Source organism: Furipterus horrens, unplaced genomic scaffold (genome assembly GCF_987537825.1).
Source record: "Furipterus horrens unplaced genomic scaffold, mFurHor1.1.pri manual_scaffold_5, whole genome shotgun sequence".
Lineage (NCBI taxonomy): Eukaryota > Metazoa > Chordata > Mammalia > Chiroptera > Furipteridae > Furipterus > Furipterus horrens.
Window position 1 is genome coordinate 96,348,974 of NW_028327175.1, and position 20,335 is coordinate 96,369,308.

At 55.1% G+C, this 20,335-nt stretch overlaps 1 protein-coding gene across 1 annotated transcript; it reads right to left on the bottom strand.

Moving 5' to 3' along the window:
• Positions 1–523: 523 nt before the first annotated feature.
• On the bottom strand, positions 524–18,506 carry MLXIPL (MLX interacting protein like). Its single transcript, XM_090276873.1, has 17 exons — positions 18,108–18,506; positions 14,211–14,317; positions 10,308–10,390; positions 10,052–10,141; positions 9,713–9,757; positions 8,961–9,162; positions 8,773–8,853; positions 5,619–5,788; positions 3,775–4,303; positions 3,477–3,544; positions 3,252–3,402; positions 2,984–3,096; positions 2,772–2,891; positions 2,480–2,607; positions 2,277–2,400; positions 1,533–1,662; positions 524–1,286 (listed from the first exon to the last, which is right to left on the bottom strand). Exons 1-17 carry the CDS (start codon positions 18,404–18,406, stop codon positions 1,168–1,170), a joined length of 2,559 nt encoding a protein of 852 aa, XP_090132999.1. The 5' UTR covers positions 18,407–18,506; the 3' UTR covers positions 524–1,167.
• Between the last annotated feature and the right edge of the window lie 1,829 nt (positions 18,507–20,335).

The window sequence follows — 20,335 nt, forward strand, 5'->3', positions numbered from 1 at the left end:
ATGGATCAATGAAAGGATCAATGAAGTATTGGGGCCTTTTACCCCAACTCCATCTGAAGTATCAGTTCCTTCTAAGACATCCCAATTAAGGGGCCATCCAGTCTGCTTGCACAGTGGGGACATCACTGCCCTCTGCAGCAGCACGTTCTCCTTCTGGGTGGTTCTGTCCAGTGGCCCTGTCACTTTTAGTCCTTGGTCGCAGCTCTGCCCTCTTCCAACTTGGAATGTGGTGAACCTCTCTGAACCCTGTCCTGGCCATGGAGGGAAGATTTCCAGGACATGTGTCATCTCTCACCTGGATGACAGCACCAGCCTAAGTCTGGCTGTCCTGCTTCCACCATTGCCCTATACGGCCTATTCTTAACCCAGCACCCAGAGGGATTCTGTTGAGAAGTTAACATCTGATCTTGTCTCATCTCTAGTCAAAACCTTCCAGTGGCTTTCCAGCTCAGAGGAAAAGCTAAGGTCCTTTCAAGGCCACCTCCCACTGCCAACCAACTCTCCACCCCAAAGCCGGATACACTGACAGTCCTCGGTGGTTTTTATTTTTATTGGTCAAGAATTTTTTACAAAATCCACACACATGCATACACACACACACAAGATGCCTGCTTTGGTTGGGCCGCCCCCTGCTGTGTGTTCTCCTAGGATCAGAACTTGGCCTCTTCTCCCCGGGGATGCTGTCCTGCAGCCCCCGCCCCCAGGTTACCAGTGAAGGGACAGAGAGAGGGGACCTCCTTTTTTGTTTATTTGCTCAGAAACAGAGGCTTGTGCCCTACCTGCTGGGGAGCAGATAGGAGTGACAGGGAAAGAGGATTGTCCCATTCCCTCTTTCAAGCTCCCTGAGTTGCCAGTTTAGGCCCCCAAGTGTCACAGATGCTGAGGCCTTGGGGTCATATTCTGATTGAGACTTCCCCAACCCCATTTTGCAGACTAGAAAATGGAGTTCCAAAGAGGGAGTATGAGTCCCCTAGGTTACAGTGTGAGTTACTGGCAGAACAGAGACTAGAACTCAGTTCTTCCTAGCTTCCTGGAGGTGGGAAAGAGGCTAGGATCCTGCTTAACTCTAAGGCAAGGAAACAGCCAGGGCCTGGGGCAGGAGGAAGAGCTCATGCACAAGGAAAGCAACCCCAACGCAGCTGAGTGAATGGCAGGGTCTGGTCATCACTAGAGCGGTTTGCCAAGGGTGCCCTCTGTGACTGCCCGTGTGGCTTGCTCGGGTATACAGCCTGGGTCCGTCAGGATGCTGGTAGATGTGCTCAGCTGGCGGAGGGAGTTCAGGAAAGCTAAAGAAAGAGAGAGAGAGACACCTCCTGGGGTCAGGTCCCTGCCCTTGGATGCTGAAGACAAATGGGTAGGGGGAGATGCTAGTTCGAGAGGCTCTCTGTAGGGGTCCTGGTGGTTGGGGAACCATCCAGGGAGCATGATGGGATGATTATTTTGAAGGCAGGCTGAACCTGGAGTCTAGGCAGAGTGAAACCCTCTGCCCTAAGGCCTAGACATTCCACTGGGCAGGCAACTGGCTGACGTACTTGGCCGGAGAGTAGGCAGGGAGCAGTATTGATCCAGCCAGGCCAACGAGGTCTGACGAAGGCTCTGCAAGCTTGCTGTGGACACCATCCCATTGAAGGACTCAAACAGAGGCCGGATGAGGATGCTGAACTGGTCCAGGTCAAGGAACAGGCCTGTTGTCCAGCCATTATCCTCACCCACCTCACATGTAGCCCTGGCATCTGGCCCAAACCAGGAGAAAGGCCTGGCAACTGTGAAGCCTTGAAACAAAAGGACCCCCACTATAGCCACCCCGCCTCCCATCCTGCCAAGGCCTGCCCAGCTAACTGGCTCTCGGCCCCCTCCCCCAGCTCCTCCATGTCCTTTTCCTAAGCTGGACCATCCTCCATCCCTGGCCTTCCTGCCCTGGCTCAGTCAAGAGCTTGACCAAGTAAGGGGGTAAGCGATTCCAAGTCTCTCCTATGGCCCAGCCCACTCATGCCACTCAGAGTTTAGGTTTTCCCAAACTGCCCTTGGGACTTTCTGTAGGCAGGGTTATAGTCCCCCTACCCAAAGGCCCCTTCCTCAGTTTCCATCTGCTCCCAGCCCAACACTGGCAACACTGCTATCCAAGATACCAAGGCCTGGAAGGAGGAGGTGGGACTGGAGTCCCTTCCCCTGGGAGCAGCTCTGAAACCCTGGCTGGCCTGTGAAGCTGTGCCTGCAGCCAGGCACAACCTGGTCTGACTGCGGCACACACCCCACCGCTGGCCGAGTGAGGATACTACCCAGAACTTCCAGTTATGCAGTGTTCGGGTCCGGACATAGTCTTCAAACATGTCTCGCATCTGGTCGAAACGCTGGTGTGTGATGGGCACCCCAGTAGCTGGCAGCTGCTGCTGGCACAGGCTGGGGACATGGGGAGGGTCAGGGGTCGACAGTCAGGCAACAGGCCCACTTGCCCCAGCACCTGCAGGTTCCTGCCTACTTAATGGCAGCATTGAGCTCCTCAATCTGGTCCCGTAGCTGCTGGGCCTCCTCCTGTAAGGCCGCCCGCTCCTGCTGCAGCATGGTGATGTACTCAGCTGTCTTCTGCAGGGTCGTTGCTTTGCTGACCTGTAGGCATTGTCAGTGTGGGCTCAGGTGCTGGGACCCACTGAGACACTGGGGGGTGGGAGGAGGCAACTGAGTACCTGGAGGGTGCTGGGATTTAGTCTTAGGTAAGGGGTCCATGAAGGGTCCTGTGACTCTGGGGGTGCCAGCCTGGGGTGGGGGCTCACCTTGAGGCTGGGCTGAGTGCTGAGCGTGCTCACCAGCCCATGCAGGGTATCAAACCCCAACTTGATATTGAAGCGCCGCTTCTGCTCCGCAGAGATGTGCGTGATGCGGCGGTTCTCAGTCTTGGGAGTGCAGAAAGTGGAGTGAGCCTAGGAAAGAGTGTGGGAGGGCCTAGGGGTAGCAAAGAGATATTAGGGTACAGGGATAGTGCCACCTTGTTGTCTGGACAACCCTTGCTTAGCATGGGTTGAGGAATAGAGACCTGGACACTCAGAGTCCCTCGGGCCGGCACGGAGTTGAGCTGCCCAGAGAGTCGCCGCTCACCACCTGTGGCAGAGACAGACAGACCCACAGACAGACCAACAGAGGGGAGAAGGTCGCGTTGACCTGGCCCTCTCATCCTGGCCCCAGACACAGTCCCCCCTCTTCTTTCCCCTCCCTCCAACCCCTAGTGCCCTCCAATCCCTGCAACCCCTCTTTACCGCTGGGTGCTGGGGGTGACAGCCGCTCTACTTTGGGGACAATCAGGGGCCTGGGAGGGGCCAGTGTGGCTTGGCCCAGAGGTGGCCGGGGTGGTGTGGGGGCCGGAGTCAGGGGAAAGAAGGTGCAGGGGAATTCAGGGACCGTCTCCTGCTGGGGTGGAGAAGGGTGGAGAGTGGGGGTGAAGCTCTGAGGCTACACCCCACTCCCAGCGCACACCATCTTACCGGGGATTCTGGGGACCGCAGGAGAGAGCTGGACACAAGAGGTGGCTCCAGGGCTTGCTCAGGCTTGGCTGTGCACAGGCAGACTGTGAGGGCCTTTCAGGGTCATTTCCCAATCCCCATCTCTCCAGTCCTAGTATCCCACACTTCATTCGGGTTTGGAGCCCCCATCCTAATTTCCTCACCTCCCTGCCTCCCAGCTGAGCCTGTCCCTTAACCTTCACCCTCTGCACCCATAGGCTTCCCACTTCCAATCCGGTTCCCATCTTTCCCTCTGTCAACCTTGCCCTTCCTATCTCACCTGCTGTGAGCAACTGTGTGAGGCAGGAGCTGTTGCCCCTGTCAGTGCCAGGGGCCAAGGTGGGAGGGCTGGGCTTCCTCCCACTATGGGGTGGGGTGGGGGGCTTGCCTCTGGGCTGCACACCTTGGGGCACTGAGAAGTGAGGCCCAAATTGGGGCTCTGGATACCCTGAGGATAGAAGGTCCATGGGAATGTGGGTGGGGGCAGGGCCTGGACCAGGCTGTGGGGTGGAAGGGAAGGTTGTGGGAGCAGGCAGTGGGGATGCTCCTGACGCAGGAGGGACAGTAGGGAAGGAGAATCTGGGAGAGAAGAGAGTTTCTTCTTGCAGCATAGCAGGGGGCAGAGCCATGGAAGGGAAGAGGGGTAGGGGACAGGGCTCAAGACCAGGCCCTTTGGCAGGGGCAGGGTATTGGAGGAGGGGCTGGGGTGTGGGACAGGGTGGGAGTTTAGGCTTGGAGTCTTCAGGAAGGAGGAAATCAGAGCTCAGGAAGGCACTGGAATCCAGGGAGCCAGGGCAGCTGCTGCGAGCCTGGTTGGGGGAACAGAGAGCAGGGGAGAAAAGTAGCCTTTATAGCCACCCAGGCAGCCTCCTGTCCTAGCTGAGCTCTGAACTGGGCACTGGGAGAGATAAGAGAAATGATCCCTGCCCTTTAGCACACACACCAGGGAAGCTATAATCTGATGAGGGGAGGCAGTGAAACACATTAATGCACAAAGAAGGCATGAGAAAGAGTATTAATCTTCCTGCCCACTCATTTATTCATTAAAGAATTTATCCATCCAACCATCCTTCTTTCCTTCTATCCACCCTTCCTTCCTTCCATCCATCCATCCATTCACCTACCTATTTATTCTCTCACCTATGAGCTAGCACATCTATCTTTCCACCAGCCCAGCAGGTACTAACCCATTCACCAATCCATCCAGTTATCTATACTTCCTTCATTCATCCACCATATATTGACTAGCCACTTATCCACCCACTAGCCCATTAATTGATCCACCAAACTGTTCATTCACCTATGAATTCACTCATCAGCCCATTCATCCATCCAACCAACCACTCACCCACCTATATATATATACCAACTCATTTAAGCATATAGCCCCATCTGCAACCCAGCTATCCACTCACCAACACACCCATACATCTATACAGTCACTCATTCACTCACTTGCTTGATCATTGGACAATCATTTAGTCAGTGCTCTTGGTGTGTTTGAACAGTGCTAGGTATGGAAGATGCAGTGGTGAGCAAAACACAGCATTTCCAGCAAGGAGCTCACTTTCTAGTCCAGTAGAGAGACCCCTCAACAATAACTACAATAGTGCCTAAAAAGTCTGATGATGGAAGGAAAGGCATCTAACTTAGCAGCAGGGAGACAACATCCAAATTGGGTCTGGGAGTTCTTGAGCCAAAATGGTAGATTCACTGTTTCCTAAGCACACATGCTCAGTTTGCTGCCTCAATGCACTAATTTGAGCTTCTTCTCTCATCCACCTCGCTCTCTACTGGTCTCTTCTTCTGTCTAAACTCAATCTGTACACTAAGGCCCAGAACTCCCCCCTCCTCCAGGAAGCCTTCTATAAGCAACCCAGCCCTCAGTAGTGCCTCTCCATGCTCTTCCTGCTTTCGGCATAACTCCCCCACAGCTATCTTGTCAGTTCTGCTTCACGAGGGTCTTTCCTCCCCAGCTGAATCACACCCTCCAGGGGTCTTTCTCTCCCTCCAGTCTCACCTGTCCAAGCAAGCACAGGACTGGGCACTCAGAAAGTACCCAAAATTCCTCCTGGACATGGACAGGTGAGCTGGGTAGGGCGGGGTGGGGTGGGGGAAGCTCACCTGCAGATGGTTTTGCTCTGGGAGGTGGGTCATGCCCAAGGAGGCAGGGGGCACCTCTGAGCCCAGCATCCCACTACTAAAAAGGGAGTCAGCCATGGGACTGAAGCTGGGGGGCTCCAGCAAGTTTGAAGGCGTAGCTGTCTGTGGGGGGCGGTAGTTGGTGAAGAAATCTGTAATTCAGACACACAGGGTGGCAGTAGTTAGGGCTAAGGCCACAGCTAGAAGCCATGGGGGGACAGCGGGCCTCGTGCCCTGTCCTAGGCTGGGCTGGGCGGGGGGGCTTCCACAGGAGATTGTGAAACTGGGAGAGTTTCTGTCTCACTCAAGGGAAGCAGCAACATAAGCTCTGGTGGGATGGGCCTGAGTGGGAGACAGCAGGGGACTGTGTGGGGGTGTGAATAGGATTATAGATGTAGCCCTCCCACTGAGCCCCACACTTGGCTATGAAGCCCCCCATCCCCATACCCAGACCTGGGCCCTCCCCTTGTCCACTCCTGTCACCAGCCCTTTTGGGGACCAAAAAGTGGGGGAAGGTAATAGAGTATGTCAGGGAGGGAAAGGGGTGAAGTCCAAGGGAGGAGCCACAGGGTGACATGAGTTCAAGAGATGAGTTAGGGGTAAGAGGGGTCAGGAGGTCAGTGAGTCTATGGGACAAGTTGGTTTGCTGGAAGGTCAACAAATGGGACCTCAATGGTAGAACCCAGGAATGGAGTGAAGCAGCTAAGTGGATGAGAACAGGGGTCAGAGGATGGGCTCAGAGCAGAGGTGGAGCAAGGGGTTCTGGAAAGCCTGGAAGGGTTGGGAGGGAGATGGCAGCCACATTGTTTGAGGTGCGGATTGTGTAATCCTCGGGCTATTCTGGTTTTGGGAAGCAGCTGCCTGTGGCCTAACCACATCCCGGGCCTGGGCGCCACCCGCCCGCCCGCTCCCTTCCGGGCACCTTTCTCTGACCCTGACCAGCTCTCAGTCTGTACCAGCTCCCAAGGCCTCCTAGTCTGGTCAGATCCGTCCCCACCGGCCTTGATGGGCCCCAGACCCCCAGCCAAGGAAGCTGGTAAGGCCTCTCCCTGGAGGGCCCCTTCGAAGGAGACCCAGGAGTGGGACAGAAAAGACCACACCAAACCTTGAGCCTGATGGGGGTCAAATCTACATGTATAACTTATGTGACTCTGGGGTCCACATGTCACTGGGCAGCCAACTCTATGTGTCAATGTGTGGTCTCATGCAGCATCTGTCTCTCTGTCTCCCTGTCTGTCCCACTGTCTGTAGATCTAAGTCTGTGTGCACCTTCCCTGATGTGAGGTGCTCAGCGTGTGCATATCTGCCCGGTGCCCGTGTGTGTGTGTGTGTGTGTGTGTGTGTGTGTGTGTGTGTGTTTTCTTGGCCACACAGTCATAAGGGATCTTCTTGCTGTCCTGCTGCCTCCTTTTAACGAAGAGACTGGGTGGCAGAGGGTGAGCAGTTACTGATCCTCCATTCTTCAGCCCCCCAGGGACCATGGATCTCCTCACTAGGGCCCTTGAAGCCTTGGTTCTAGAATCAGCCTTGTCCTGGGCCTGGGGAAGGAGGCTGAGGGCCACAGAGCAGCTCCCTGCTCCCTACTGTTGCTGTCCCCCCAGGGCTTCGCAGGCCTCATGGAGCAGCAAGCCCAGCTCATCACTGAGTCACCATCATGCCCTTATCTCAGATTGCGGGCATGTCCCCACCCAGCCTCGAGAGAAGCTGCTTTCTAGCCCTCCTCACCCACTGAGTCCCTCCGCTGACCCACCATCCTCTCCCTGAGCCCTTCTCTTACCCAAGCTCCCTCCCCTTCTCTGAGCACCCCTCACTGAACCCTCCCTCCCCTCAGCAGCCACCTCACTGGGTTTCCTTTCAAGCAAGGAGCTCTTAGGGATAATCAAAGAGGCAACCCTGGTAGCCCTGCCGTACAAGTGTCTGGAGCATTGGTGGGGCGACATTAGCCATTTCTTCTGCATTCCACTCCCTATAATAGGTTGTCCATACTTGCCCCCACCCCAGCAGCCACTCTGGGCTGAGAGAAGTCACTTCCTAGCCCCCGGCTTTGCCCAGATCCCGGAGTGGGGGCAGTTGAGCTCCTACCTGTGGCAGGGGTCTGTGTGCCCAGACAGGGTCGCTGCCCTCCCAGACTGGTCTGCTCCCAGGGCACTGCCATCAACACTTCTGCCCCTTCAGCCCCCACCCCTGTCCAGGGCTGAGGCAGGGGTGGGGGTTGTTCCTCATTCCCTAGTCCCCGCCCCATAGGCCTCCACTTATTGACTGACAGGCCCAGGACCCTGTGGGGAAGAAGTGAAGGGGTCTCTGAAACTAAGCCTTTATCCCAGGAACCCCTTTCTGCCCTCTCAGCCTTGGATGAACCCCAATGTCTACCTGGTCCCTAGAATGGCTATGAAGTCTCCTAAGTGTATGAATATCAGGGGCAGTCCTCAAGATCTATAGCTATGTGAAGAAAGCAATGTGGGGAAGAACACTGTAGAAACAAAAACAGACATTTGTCTGTGTGGGCTCATTGTATACAGACATGAGCATCTCTGGCAGGACATACTCCTGTGACCTGGTGGCCCTGGGGGTCAGGAGAGGGAGGCAGGGAAACATACTACTTAAAAAAAAAAATGCTTTACCTGATTTAATTCCTGGGATTTTCTTAAAAATAACATAGGAGGGGAGAAATGGGTGAGGTGTCGATAAAACAAGACCGGCCAAGAGTTGATAAATGTTGGAGTTGGTGATGGTTAGTTACATGAGGGTTCATTGAATTCTCTCTCTATTTGTGTGTATATTGGAAATATAATAGTTTTTTAAATGAATTATGTAAATAAATACACCCAAACAAATCACTGTCCCTCTCTCCCTGAGAGAGTGCCAGCATCCACTGCTTTCCTGGGAGCTCCCAGAGTCTGAAGCTTCAATGACCCTGGTCCCCTGGTCCCTGACCGAGTACTGGGTCTGGCCCTGCTCTCACCTGAGGCCACATCAACTTCATCCCAAGGTCAGACAAAGGTACACCAGGAAAATCCCTCAGAAATCACCCAGACCATCCACTCTTCCAGAGGGGCATGGAACTGGCATGAGGTCAACCTGGGGCTCTCCTCACACTGACCCTGCCCTTCCACCCCAGGGGAGGGGCCTGTCCCACCTGAGATCTCCATAAAGTCATCCAGGCTGGGCTGCAGAGGCGTCAGTTCCGGCTGGATCATGTCAGCATTGCCAACGTAAGCTGGAGGGGGCAGTGGTGACGTCAAGAGCAGCAGCACACCTGTCCTGGGCCACCCTCCCTGCACTGCCTGATTCTCACAGGCCTCCTTTCCCGGGTACAGGCCTCACCATCCTCAGGGGGCAGCTGCAGGGGTGCGGGGCTGGGCTGAGTCATGGTGAAGAGTGTGTCAGAGATGTCGGACAAAAAGCAATCGAGGTCCAGAAGCTGCCGCCCACTGGGCTCCTCTGCTGGGCCCCCCAGCAGCACAGGCACCATGCTGGAGAAGAGCTGCTCACACCATCGCTCCGGTGGCTGCCACCTCGCTTCAGTCTAGGGAGACAGAGCCGGCAGTAGCAGCCTAAGGGCTCTGCTGCTCCTGTCCCTCCTCAGACTGGGGACACAGGGGTTGCCCACTGCCCCTGGGCCTTCCACATCACCCCCTGCCTGGGGGATGAAGTGGTCAGTCAGCCAGAGGGCCTCTCTTTGCAGTCCCTCCTCCCATCTCTCTGGTGGACCCAGTTTGCTGCCTGGAAGGCTAGGGTCACCTCACTGGGCTCTAACAACTACCCATGGGAGATAGATCAGGAGGGCTGCTGAGGAGATAAGGGTGTTCATCCTGCCTCCTATACTTTGTCCTGCCAAGCGCCCTAGTTTTTAGGGCCTTTTATTCCTCCATGCCTCCCCACCACTTGCTCAACCAGAAAGTTTAGGGTCTTCCCACCACTGCTCCAAGGGGAGAAGAGTTCAATTGGTAAACCAGAGGACCGCGGCCATGCCCACTCCCCTCATGTCCCACTCTCACATCCCACCCTCCTTTGCCACTGCTTCTTCCTCAGAGGGAAGCTGTCAATTCGATTCTCTGGTTCCAGGGAGCACCCACCTGCTTTGGGGCCAGGAGATCCCCTTCCCTGCTGGACTTACTGAGCTGAAGAAACACAGAAACGTGAACACTGGATTCCTTGCCCTTCCCCCATCATTCCCCGCCAAGGTCTCCCCTAATCACAAGCTCCCCCAAATCAACAGGATCCCCCACTTTCCTTCAGGAGCTCCTCCGCCCTGGAAGTAAGGAGACTGCAAGAATATCCTGTGGCCACACGGTGGCGCAGCCAGCCTAGTTCTTAATGGAGGTTGGGGGAGCCCCTCCAGGGCTCTTCCAAGAGAAGCAGTGGCCAGCACTGTCAGGGAAAGGTGTGGGGCGTTCCCTGGGGCCCCCACTGACCCGTTTCTTGTAGTAGATGCGCCACTTGTGGTACTCGCGCATCACCACCTCGATGCGCCTCTTCCAGTAATTTCCCTCCAGGACGACAGCCTGCAGAGGGCCGGGAGTAGGCTCAGTGTGGAGGTAGCACTGACTTCAGCCCTCGCCCAGTCCCGATCTGGGCTGGCTCCTCTGGCTCAGTGCGGGAAGGGAACGGAGAGAGGGGTCGGGTTTGTTGGGGAGGCAGGTGAACGGTCGTCCCCTAAATCTCAGCTACCTCCGGCTTCCGGTGCTCATCAGCCTCAGGCCCCTGCAGGGGGGTCACGAAGCCACACACGGGGCTCTTCCTCCTCTCCACATCTGAAAAAAGGCGGCCAGGTCAGGGGTGCCCAGCTCCCTCTTCTTTCACCCCAAGGGGACTGGGACTCAGGTGCCACACTACAGAATCCTGCCTGGCCTTCAATACATAAAGTTCCACCTCCTCCAGGAAGTCTTCCTGCCTTCTATAGTGCTACCAAATCTTCCTCTTCTATGCAACCCTGTGAAACTAACCCAGCCTAGTAGGTGTGAAAGTAATGCTTGATGGATGGGATTGGGGCTATAGGGAGTGAGCTGCCCTAAGAATATTCTGGTTAGACTGGAAGACCAAGGGCCCAGAGTTCTTGGTCCCCTGCCTCAGGCTTCTTGGCACTGCCCATTCTGATCTCAGAGGCCACGCCTTGTCCACCTGAGCCCCCTTTTCATCTCCTCCACTCCATTCCCTGTCTCTAATCCTGATCTCTCTCCAGGCTCTTTCCTTTGTGCCTATAAACACATTCCAGGTTCTCCTTTACCTCCAAACCTTTCCCTTCCCTAGGCTACCCAACAAACTAACCCTTTTGCTTACCCTCCAAACTCTAGAAAGGTTGTCACTAGTCACCTACACTTCTACATTCCCAATCTCATCTTCACCTCCTGTGACTCAGCATCTGCCTCCATGCCCACCTCCCAACCACTCTCATCCTGCCCCTTTGCATCGTCAGACCCGTTTCCCAGTTGCCTGTGTATGTTCCGCTAGGATGTCCCAAAACTTGTCACTCTCAGGTGTTCGGGAAATTTCCTCCCCAGACTGTGCCTCCTCTGGGCTTCCAGCACTGCTTCCCAGTCAGAAAAACTGCCCCCTGATTCCCAGATTGCTGACTGATCCATGGACTAACCATCTTAATCCCAAGGATGTGTGACATTTCTGCCCTCTGCCTTCTGTCATTTTTTAGGCTGGTGTCATTTCTCACCTTGACCTCTCTGACTTCAGTCTCACAACTCTCCAGCCCATCTTCCTACTGCAGCCAGGTCAATTCTTCCTAAAGCACAGGTCAGGCCTGAATCCCTCCAGGACCTCCTAAAACCCTATCATAAAGTCCATATCCCTGAACTTGGCTTCCCAGTTCCACTGCTTCTCCTGCCTTTGTGTCTCCTTCGTATGCCCCACCTTGAAGCCAAACAGCTCCTCCACACAGCCCACCCTCTGGTTTTATTCTGCCTCGTGCTCAGCTGCCCACCTGCCAGGATAGCCCAGAGCAGCCACTCTTCCAGAAGCCTTCCCTCCTCTGAAACCCCCTGGTCATGTCTGCCTCAATCTCCACCTGCCTTGGCCATTTTTCTACATGCTAGCCTCCCTGCTGGGAGTGAAAGCAGGAACTGCAGCCCTGTTGCCCAGAATCCCTTCATCTGGCACAGACCTGGGTACAGAACAGGCCTTTAAAAGCCTGGGCAGTGACTTTCTGGCAGTCTTAACAAAAAGGACTTCAGGGGTGTCCGTGGGGGCCCATCCTGCTGAAGCCCTCAGCAAACTTCCTCTGGTACAACTGACACAGAGGAGGGGACTACCCGAACATGAAATTTCTTGGGACTTCAACATCATTTATAAACTTCTGTCCTAAAGGTCATCCTCCAAAAATGATCCCTATTAGGATTGCTGAGCCCTACACCTGGACAGAAAACAAAAGGACAGGCCCTTGGGTGTGTGGACTCTCAGGGGGTCCAGGGTGTCAAAGAGCATCTGCCCTGGCTTTCCAGATGAGGCAATAAGCACCAGCAAAGAGTAAGTTTGCCCAGGGCCTCCAGAGAGTCAGGGCTGAGCAGGCGAGGCCTATTCTCCCCACTCCCACCAGGGGCATTGTGCTTCCACAAAAGGGCAGGCTTTATTTAACAATGAGAAATGCCTCCATTCATGCAGGGACTGAGCACCTTGCGCCTATGCTGTGACAGATGCTGGGACAGAATTCACAGATGACTCTTGGAGCTCATCTTAGTGACCAAGATGAGGGAAGCACACACATAACATGTGCTAATGTCAGGTGGAGAGTCTGCCCATGAAAGGGGCACAGTGCTTTGGGAACTCAGAGGGAATTGAGAAGACAATTTTCGGGAAAGGAGGGGGTCCTGGAGGCCAGGAGCCTGCAGAGGAGTGACAGGTGCAGGGGCACAGGGGGGCATGAGCCAGGCAGTACTCCAATAGTCACTACCCCTCTCCCTTTTCTGAAATCTGCCTCCACATGTTGGGTGCTCAGGGAGGAGGAGGAGCCCTGACATTTGTTCTCTGCCTGCCCATGCTCTCGCTGTTATCACAATAGTAGTGACAGACCCCAGGGCTCACCCTCAGGGTGCCCTTGCATGTGTCTACCTATGCTGAAATGTGATCATACTGAAAACTCACAGCAGACCTCAGGTGTAGGCCCTACTGTTAAGCCCACTTTACAGATGAGCAAGCTTCGGCTAGGGGAGGCTAAAAGTCCACCTAGCTAGGGCATACTAGAAGTTGACTCAAATCCACCTCTGTCTGACTCAGAACCTGGGGTCCTTCCAGCAGCTTGTACAAAAGCTAGAGACCACACTCTGTCTGGGTGAGGAGCCCAGGTTTGCATCCCATCCAGCTTTGTAGGGAAGGGGAGACAGACAGTGACACAGATTTCCCTGGCCTATCACATTCCGGGTTTGGGCAGTCTGGCTCTCAGGTGAGGTCTGGGAGCCAGCCAGCAGGGCTCAGTGAAAGGAGCCCTGGGCCCAGAGTTGGAGAGCCCTGGACTTCCTAGGCACAGCTCTGCTCCTGTTATGCTATATACCCCTGAACAGCCTTCTGGGCCTCACCTACACATCTATAAAATGGGGGTAATAATACCTACCTTCCAGGGTTGCTAGGGAGTCTCCAATAAGATGATTTATGAAAGTGCTAGACGCAGAGATGAATAGAAACCAAAAACACTCCCTCTCACTGCTTAGGTGTAATCTGGTAGGCCAGTACAGAGAATACTGTGTGTGGCCCCTCCCGGGCTGTGTGTCTCCAGCTCAGGTAGCCTTGGATCCTACAGCAGGACCTAACTAAGCTTGACAAGGTCCCAAAACAGGGCCAACTAATCTGAGGCCTCTCAGGCTCTGCTGCCCCTGCCAGGTGCTAAGGTGGAGAGGTCTTATATCACCAAATGAATGACCATGACCTTCTCAAGGGTACCTCAGATTCAACCATCATTTATTGAGCACTTTGTGCCAGGCCTATTCATACCCATTATTTACACATTAATCATGAAAAGTAGGACTATTGGCCTCATTTTATAGATGAGGAAATAGGTTCAGAAAGGTTAAACAACTTGCCTGCAGTCACACAGCCAGCAAGGGGCAGAAACAGGGTGGGAAGCCAGCTCTGTATAACTCTAAGTCTGGAGTCCCTTCCACTCTACCACATGGCCTCTCTGGGCCCCCTCCCGCAAAACCTTCATGTGGGGCACATGGTGGGGGTTCAGTAAGTACTTTAATAAAAGGCTGGAAGAGACCCATACAGGATCCTCAGTTTCTCCATTTGCAAAGTGACAGAATTGGCCCAGATCGTGCCTAACACCTCTTTCTAACATTAATTGGATGCAGAATGAGTCTTGAACTGTTCATCAAATCTCAGTCCACCATAGGACTTCCAAGGGGTGACCCCTGTTGCTCCCAGCTTCACAGCGGAGAGCACTCTTAGAAACACACTCCCCAAGACTCTCTAGGGGTCAGAAGCTGTTCAGGGGTGCTGGTGCTGGGAGCTTGGTCTCCCTGAAAGCACTCTGTTGGTGCTAGCTGGGGACTCCTGGGCAGCCACCCCCCAATGCCCACCACCCCACACCCTCCTGCAGCCCTTCTGCTGGGAACACCCATGGTGCCCACTCACACTGGATATACCAGGCCCTCCAGATGGCATTGTTGAGGCGGATCTTGTCTCGGCAGAGCATCTTGAGACCTTTGAAATTCTTCCACTTGGGAGACACCAGCTTGCCACTGTCAGAGGGAGAGGGCTGGGTCAGGGGGGTGGTAGAGAAAGGGGAAGATTGAAGGAAGCTTCTCCAGGGGCTGGCTCTATGGTGGGCAATTTGAGGGACCCTCTCAAATCCTGCCCCTCATTCTAACCTGCCTGAAATTTCTTCCCTGAAAGTCAGGCCTTCAAAATATCCTCCCCAGTCCCCACTAGGGGCCCTTGCGTTCTTTGGTGAGGCTTGCTTGTTAATCTACTACCAGATCTAAAGCCAGGGTTGGAACCTATTCATCAGCTTAGTCCTCATAACAATAATACTCAATGGCCTTATAGGCAACTGTCTTGTAGGCCAGTTAGGATGGGTTCTGAGATACATTTCTTACTGAAGGAAATGGAGGATCAGGAAGGGAAACGGACATGCCCAAGATCACACGGCAGAGACTCACTCAGGTTTTTTCTTTACCAGTCTTGCTGGCCTCCTCAGGTCCAGGGGATGGGTAGGGTGGAGAGGAAGCCTCTTCACTAGAGGTAACCTCCAAGCAGCCAGTCATTGCCTGCCTTTTCATTGCCCTTCTGGTGTCTGCCCAGCCCAGAATCCTAGGATGGCAATCTGGACTGAGCTGGAAGGTGCACCCCTTCTCAGGGTTGTGCTCAAGACAATACTATTAGGACCCAAAGGAAGGCAGCTAGGATGGTGAGCAATGTAGAGACAGCACCCCGACCCTAACCCTAGCAGTCAATGAAATCCATGAGATGAAAGAGCTCCACACAGGTGATGGAGGGGCTTGACTCTCAGGGTCCTGCTAGGCACGGGCCAAGTCTGCCACCTCCAGGCAGCTGACCAAGGAGGTTAAGATGTTCAGGATCTTAGTCCCCTGCTTGTCCTTCCCTCCTCATGGTCCACAAGTCAGGGTTGTATACCAGTCCTCTCTGGCCCACCTTCCTTAAACCCTTACTCACATACAGGGCTGAGGCCTCAAGACTTAGTCTTTCAGAACACTAGGCCCCCTTCAGGGGTCTCTCCCTCATTCTGGGGGTAAGGGGTAGTGGGTGGCAGGCAGTCTGACTCCTACAGCCCCTTGGGTGCGTAGGTTACTGGGTCCCCTCTCCTCTTTGGTCTCCAAGCTCCTCTGTTTGCTTTGGAGTAGGGAGAGGGACGGACTGTCACCCCAGGGCACACCAGGCCTCATTACCCAAATAGAGTACACAGCTTAAGTGCACAGACCTGCTGGCTGGCCCCCTGTCTCCTAAGTTAGAAAACACCATCTGTCTAGAGAAGTGATAGTGGTGGGGCCCTGTCACATTTCCTGGGCCAGCTACTTTTGTAGCATTTGGGGTGGGGGGAGAGTAGCCTCCTGAGTTTATTGCCCCTTCCTGTATCCCAGCAACCTCCCGGCCCACTCTGATCACCTAGTGCCCCACCCCCAGCTTGCCTGCCCTTCCTCTTCCTGAGGTTATAGTGTTTGTGGCCAGGTAGGGCTAGGGGAGATGAGACAGTGACGACATCTAAGCCCAGGAGGAAAGGTTTGTGCTGGACCTGTCAGCTGAGAGGGAAGGAGAGGGGCCCAACCTGGAGCAAAAAGCCTGAAGCCAGGGTTCACGGACTTATGACCAGTAGAAAGTCTGAGTCTTAGGGATTGGATGGGGATAACTCAGAACTCCTAGTTAAGTTCCTCCTACCCCTACACATGTCTACCTTGTAGCAATTCCCTTAGAATCTTCTTGACATGGTTCTGCTTACTCCCCTACTTCCCTGAGGCTATTCTTTCCATAGTTCTGATTATAGCTCTGGCCAGCTCCGACCATGATTAAGTGTGTTCTTGTAACTTCCAGAACCTGCTTCCCTGGGGCTTCCACCCACAGAACCATGGAACATGGGGTTCCTCCTAGAAGAGAAGTCCTTCCTCTGCCCACACTGTCCCTCTTAGGGTGAAAGCTGGCCAGGCATTGGCAGGCTGTCCTCTGTATCAAGTTGGCCAGTTCCTCCCAGCACCTCTGGACCCCTTGCCTTGCTGTCCCTTGCCATCCACTCATTCTCTTGGGACACCCTAGAGATTGCTTCCACAATCTTCTCCCCTCCAGGGGACCCATATAATTAGGGGCCTTAAGGGCTAAAACACTGTCCCAGTCAGAGGCTCAGTTTTTTTCTCTACCAAATGGGAGGACTCAAAGGCTCCTCTGGTACTAAGCCACCTCCATCCCTGGAGCAGATCAGAGGGAGTGAATATTATGGGTGTTTAGGGAGAAAGCACAACCCTTTCCATTCCAGCTGCTCCTGACTGGGTTCACATCAACTTCCCCTCAGCCTCTTAGTGGGAGCAATTTTTGGAATGTACTCTGTCCCCTGCCTTGTCACCTCCCCTGAACCTTCCCTTTTGGACATCCCTGGTGTGGGGTGGGGATGGGGGTGCACATTAGCCAGCCCAGGTAGAGAGGTGTGTAGTATAACTGAGAAGCTGAAGTTGAGAGTGGATGGGAAATGGGGGGCCCTGAGGGAGCCTGGGGAGGAGGGGTGCCCGCACTCTGTGTACCAGGACCTTAGATGCCCTGCTCCAGCGGTCTGTGATGGGGGGGGGGGGGGGGGGAGGATTTGAACTTTCCACATTGGCCTGGCGCCTGAGACGATCAGGTTGCAAAACAACCTGGGCCGGGGGCCAGAGCTTGGGGGCCAGAGCTTGAGGGCCAGAGCTTGAGGGCCAAGGTTACATCGCCTCCAGCCAATGGGGTCGTGGCAAGGCTGTGGCTGTTGGAGGTGAACAGCACTACCCGGCAATCCCCACCGGGTTCCGGCTCCCGGTCCGAACAGTAAGTGCGGGTCTGTAGACTCCAGTTCTCTGAAGTGGAGGAGTGCCGCGGAGGAAAAGGAACGTTTGTAGAGAAAAGATCGAGGCCGGCCGATCTCCTTTTATCCCCTCCGGTTTTTGGTTGATAATTTATCCTGGCCCCTCAGCTCCGGGGAACTTTGCTCCAGGGCACTGGGCCGGGACCCGGGTTCGCGCCCTCCCCTGGGACAAAGGCGTGGGTCTGGAGCCGGGCGGCAGAGCGCTCTGCGAAGCACCAAGCAGGAGTCCTAGGCAGTATTAGGCGCTCAGCCTCGAGCAGCGACTGGGGTAGGCGAGCCCAGACCTCCCGGGCACCAACCCCTTACGGCCCGCGGCACCCCCTGCCGGCCCCGACTGGGAACCTCTGCGAGATGTGCCCTCCTGGGTCCAACTGAGGCACTCTCTTCCCACCACCCTCGACCTGGCAGGTCAAAAACAGGTGTCCCGGCACCTGAGGCGGGGGTGGAAGGGTGTGGGACGAGAGACGATCGACACGGCTGGCTACGAATTGGGACAACCATTGGACGCGCGGTATCGCGAGGGTGCAGAAATAGAGTGGGCGTGGAGCTGGGGCTGCTGGGGAGCGAGTGTTAGGGTGCAGGTGAGCGGGTGGAGTGGTCCCCAGGTGGAGGGGGTGGGGGTAACAGGGTGGTCTAGGGTCCTGGGAGCACGAGGGATGCCCTGGCATTTCTTTGGGGGCAGAGGAGAGGGGATGGGGAGTGGACCCCCGGATGAGCCTACGGAGGTCGAGGTGGAGGGCAGGTGATCTGCGCCCTGGGGAGAATGGTGGTCATGAGGCTGGGAACCAGAAGGTTCAGCAGGCTGAACCAGGGTCAGAGGACTCTCAGGATGGTGGGGAGGGGTGTCCAGAATGTGGCCGGAGTCTCCGAGAGCAGCCGGGGACCGAGGCTCGGGGCGGGGTGGGGTGTCCGGGGCCCCAGGCGCGGTCCCGCCATGGAGGGCTAAGGCCATCGGGCCCAGGAGCCGCCCTCACCTGTAGGCCAGGCTCATGCACTCGAAGAGGCGGGTGAGTGTGGGGTCGATGCTGCGCGGCCCGAAGTCGGCGTGCCCCACGGGCCCCTCCTGGTCGCGCCGCCGGGTCAGCGTATCGCTGTGCGGCGACGACACCATGAAGTGACCGCTGTGGATGACCTGCGAGCGGAGCAGCCCGCCGGCGCTGCGACGGGTCCTCGGGTCCTCGGAGTCTGTGTCTGAGTCCGAGTCCGGGCTGGGGACGACCCATGGGCCCTGCAAACCCGCCGCCAGACCTGCCAGCGCCCCGGCCACGGCCATAGCTGCCGCCGCCTAGCCTAGGCTTGGTGGAGACGCTGGGCTTGCTACCTTGGCCCGACAGACCTCATTAGCATCGCCCGGCCCTCGACCCCAGTAGATCGCTCGAGGAGGCGGGGACGCGGGGCCTCTGCGCGCCCGAGCGGACGGGGGCGGGGCTTAAGTGAACCTAAAATGCCACGTGGGAGCGCTCCGGGGTTTCTTAGAGAGGAGCAGGTGTCTGTCTTCCCAAACGCCTTTCCTTCTGCTGTGACCACTTAAGAGTATCGTGGAAGCGCTCCTACTTCGTCCAAAAGAGGCCTCGGGATTCGAGTATAAGTCATGCACGCCTGAGCCTGACAGCACTTAAGTGCTTGGGGTTCTGACTTCCAGGGACGCTTCCCGTGAAGCCCCTCACCTAACAACTACCCTCCTGCCCTCGCTGATCTCCTGCCTCACATTCCCCTTCTCTGTCATCCACACAGCTGGAAGCACCACTTCTCAGAAGTCTCTTGTGGCCTGGCCACTGGAAGGTCTCAGGACACCCCCCCCCCGCCCCCACCCCCGTTGCCATTATAGTCATCACTACACCTGCACAGAGCCTCAAAGGGATTTTTTGAATGTGAATCCTGCCAGGCCAATCAGGGTCAGTACCAGTGGTGATGGCTGGCAAGGTCAAGCCTTGGTCACCTTCCCCTGGATATCCCCCAGGCAGGCCATCTGTTCAGGAGCTCTGGGCCCCCTCCTCTCACCCTCCCTGAGGTTCACCTTATGTTCCTGTTTCTGAAGTCCCTCTCCTCACCCTGAGGACACAGACCAGGCTGATTGGTTTGAGGCATTCACACCTGTCACTTTGCTGCACCTTTAACAATCCTCAGAGGTGGGGTTCTTCCCCCACTTCACTGGGGCACAGGAGTGGGAAAATACCCAAGTATCTGCAGTGGGAGAGCAGCAAAACCTGGTCCACAAAGGACCTGAATAGACACTTCTCCAAGGAGTACATACAGAGGGTCCATAGGCATATGAAAGAATACTCAACATTACTAGCCATCAGAGAGATGCAAATTAAAACCACAATAAGGTACCACCTCACTTCAGTCAGAATGTCCATCATTAACAAATCAACAAACAAGTGTTGGTGAGGATGTGGAGAAAAGGGAACCCTAGTGCACTGTTGGTGGGAATGCAGACTGGTGCAACCACTGTGGAAAACAGTATGGAACTTCCTCAAAAAACAAAAAATGAAACTGCCTTTTGATCTTGCGATCCCACTGCTAGGATTATACCCGAAGAATCCTGAAACACCAATTCAGAAGAACCTATGCACCGCTATGTTCATAGCAGCACTATTTACAATAGCCAAGTGTTGGAAACAGCCTAACTGCCCAGCAGTGGATGAGTGGATCAAAAAACTGTGGCACATTTACATAGTGGGATTCTATGCAGCAGAAAGAAAGAACTCCTGCCTTTTGGTCCAAAACATGGATGGAACTGGAGAGTATTATGCTTAGTGAAATAAGCCAGGCGGCAAAAGAAAAATACCATATGCTCTCATCCAATACAGGAACCTAATGAACAATACAAATGAGCAAAATAGAACCAGAGGCATGGAAACAAGGAATAGACTGACAGTGACCAGAGGTGAGTGGGGAGGGAGAGAAGGGGGGAAAGAAGGAGAAGGGTCTAGTCAAGGAACAAATGTAAATGACCCATGGTCATGGACAACAGGGTGGGGACTGACTGTGGGAGAGGGAGGAGGTGGGCCGGGCAGGGGAGAGCAATGGGGGAAAGATGGGACAACTGTAATAGAACAACAATTAAAACTGGAAGAAAAAAAAAAAATCTGGTCCAAAATATTTCCAGACTTCTTGCCTAGGGCTCTCCCTATGGGAGAAAGGGGAGGGCTGGAGGCAAATGCTAACCCTCCTCAGCTCTGAAGAGAATGTGGCCTAC

Bases quoted from the DNA above. Each gene is read 5' to 3' on its own strand.
- MLXIPL (XM_090276873.1), bottom strand. From the start codon at position 18,406: ATGGCCGTGGCCGGGGCGCTGGCAGGTCTGGCGGCGGGTTTGCAGGGC. The intron at 10,391-14,210 runs GTGAGTGGGCAC...GCCTTTTTTCAG, and splicing joins GAGGGCCTGGTATATCCAGT to ATGTGGAGAGGAGGAAGAGC. The intron at 2,401-2,479 runs GTAGGCAGGAAC...CCATGTCCCCAG, and splicing joins GAGCTCAATGCTGCCATTAA to CCTGTGCCAGCAGCAGCTGC.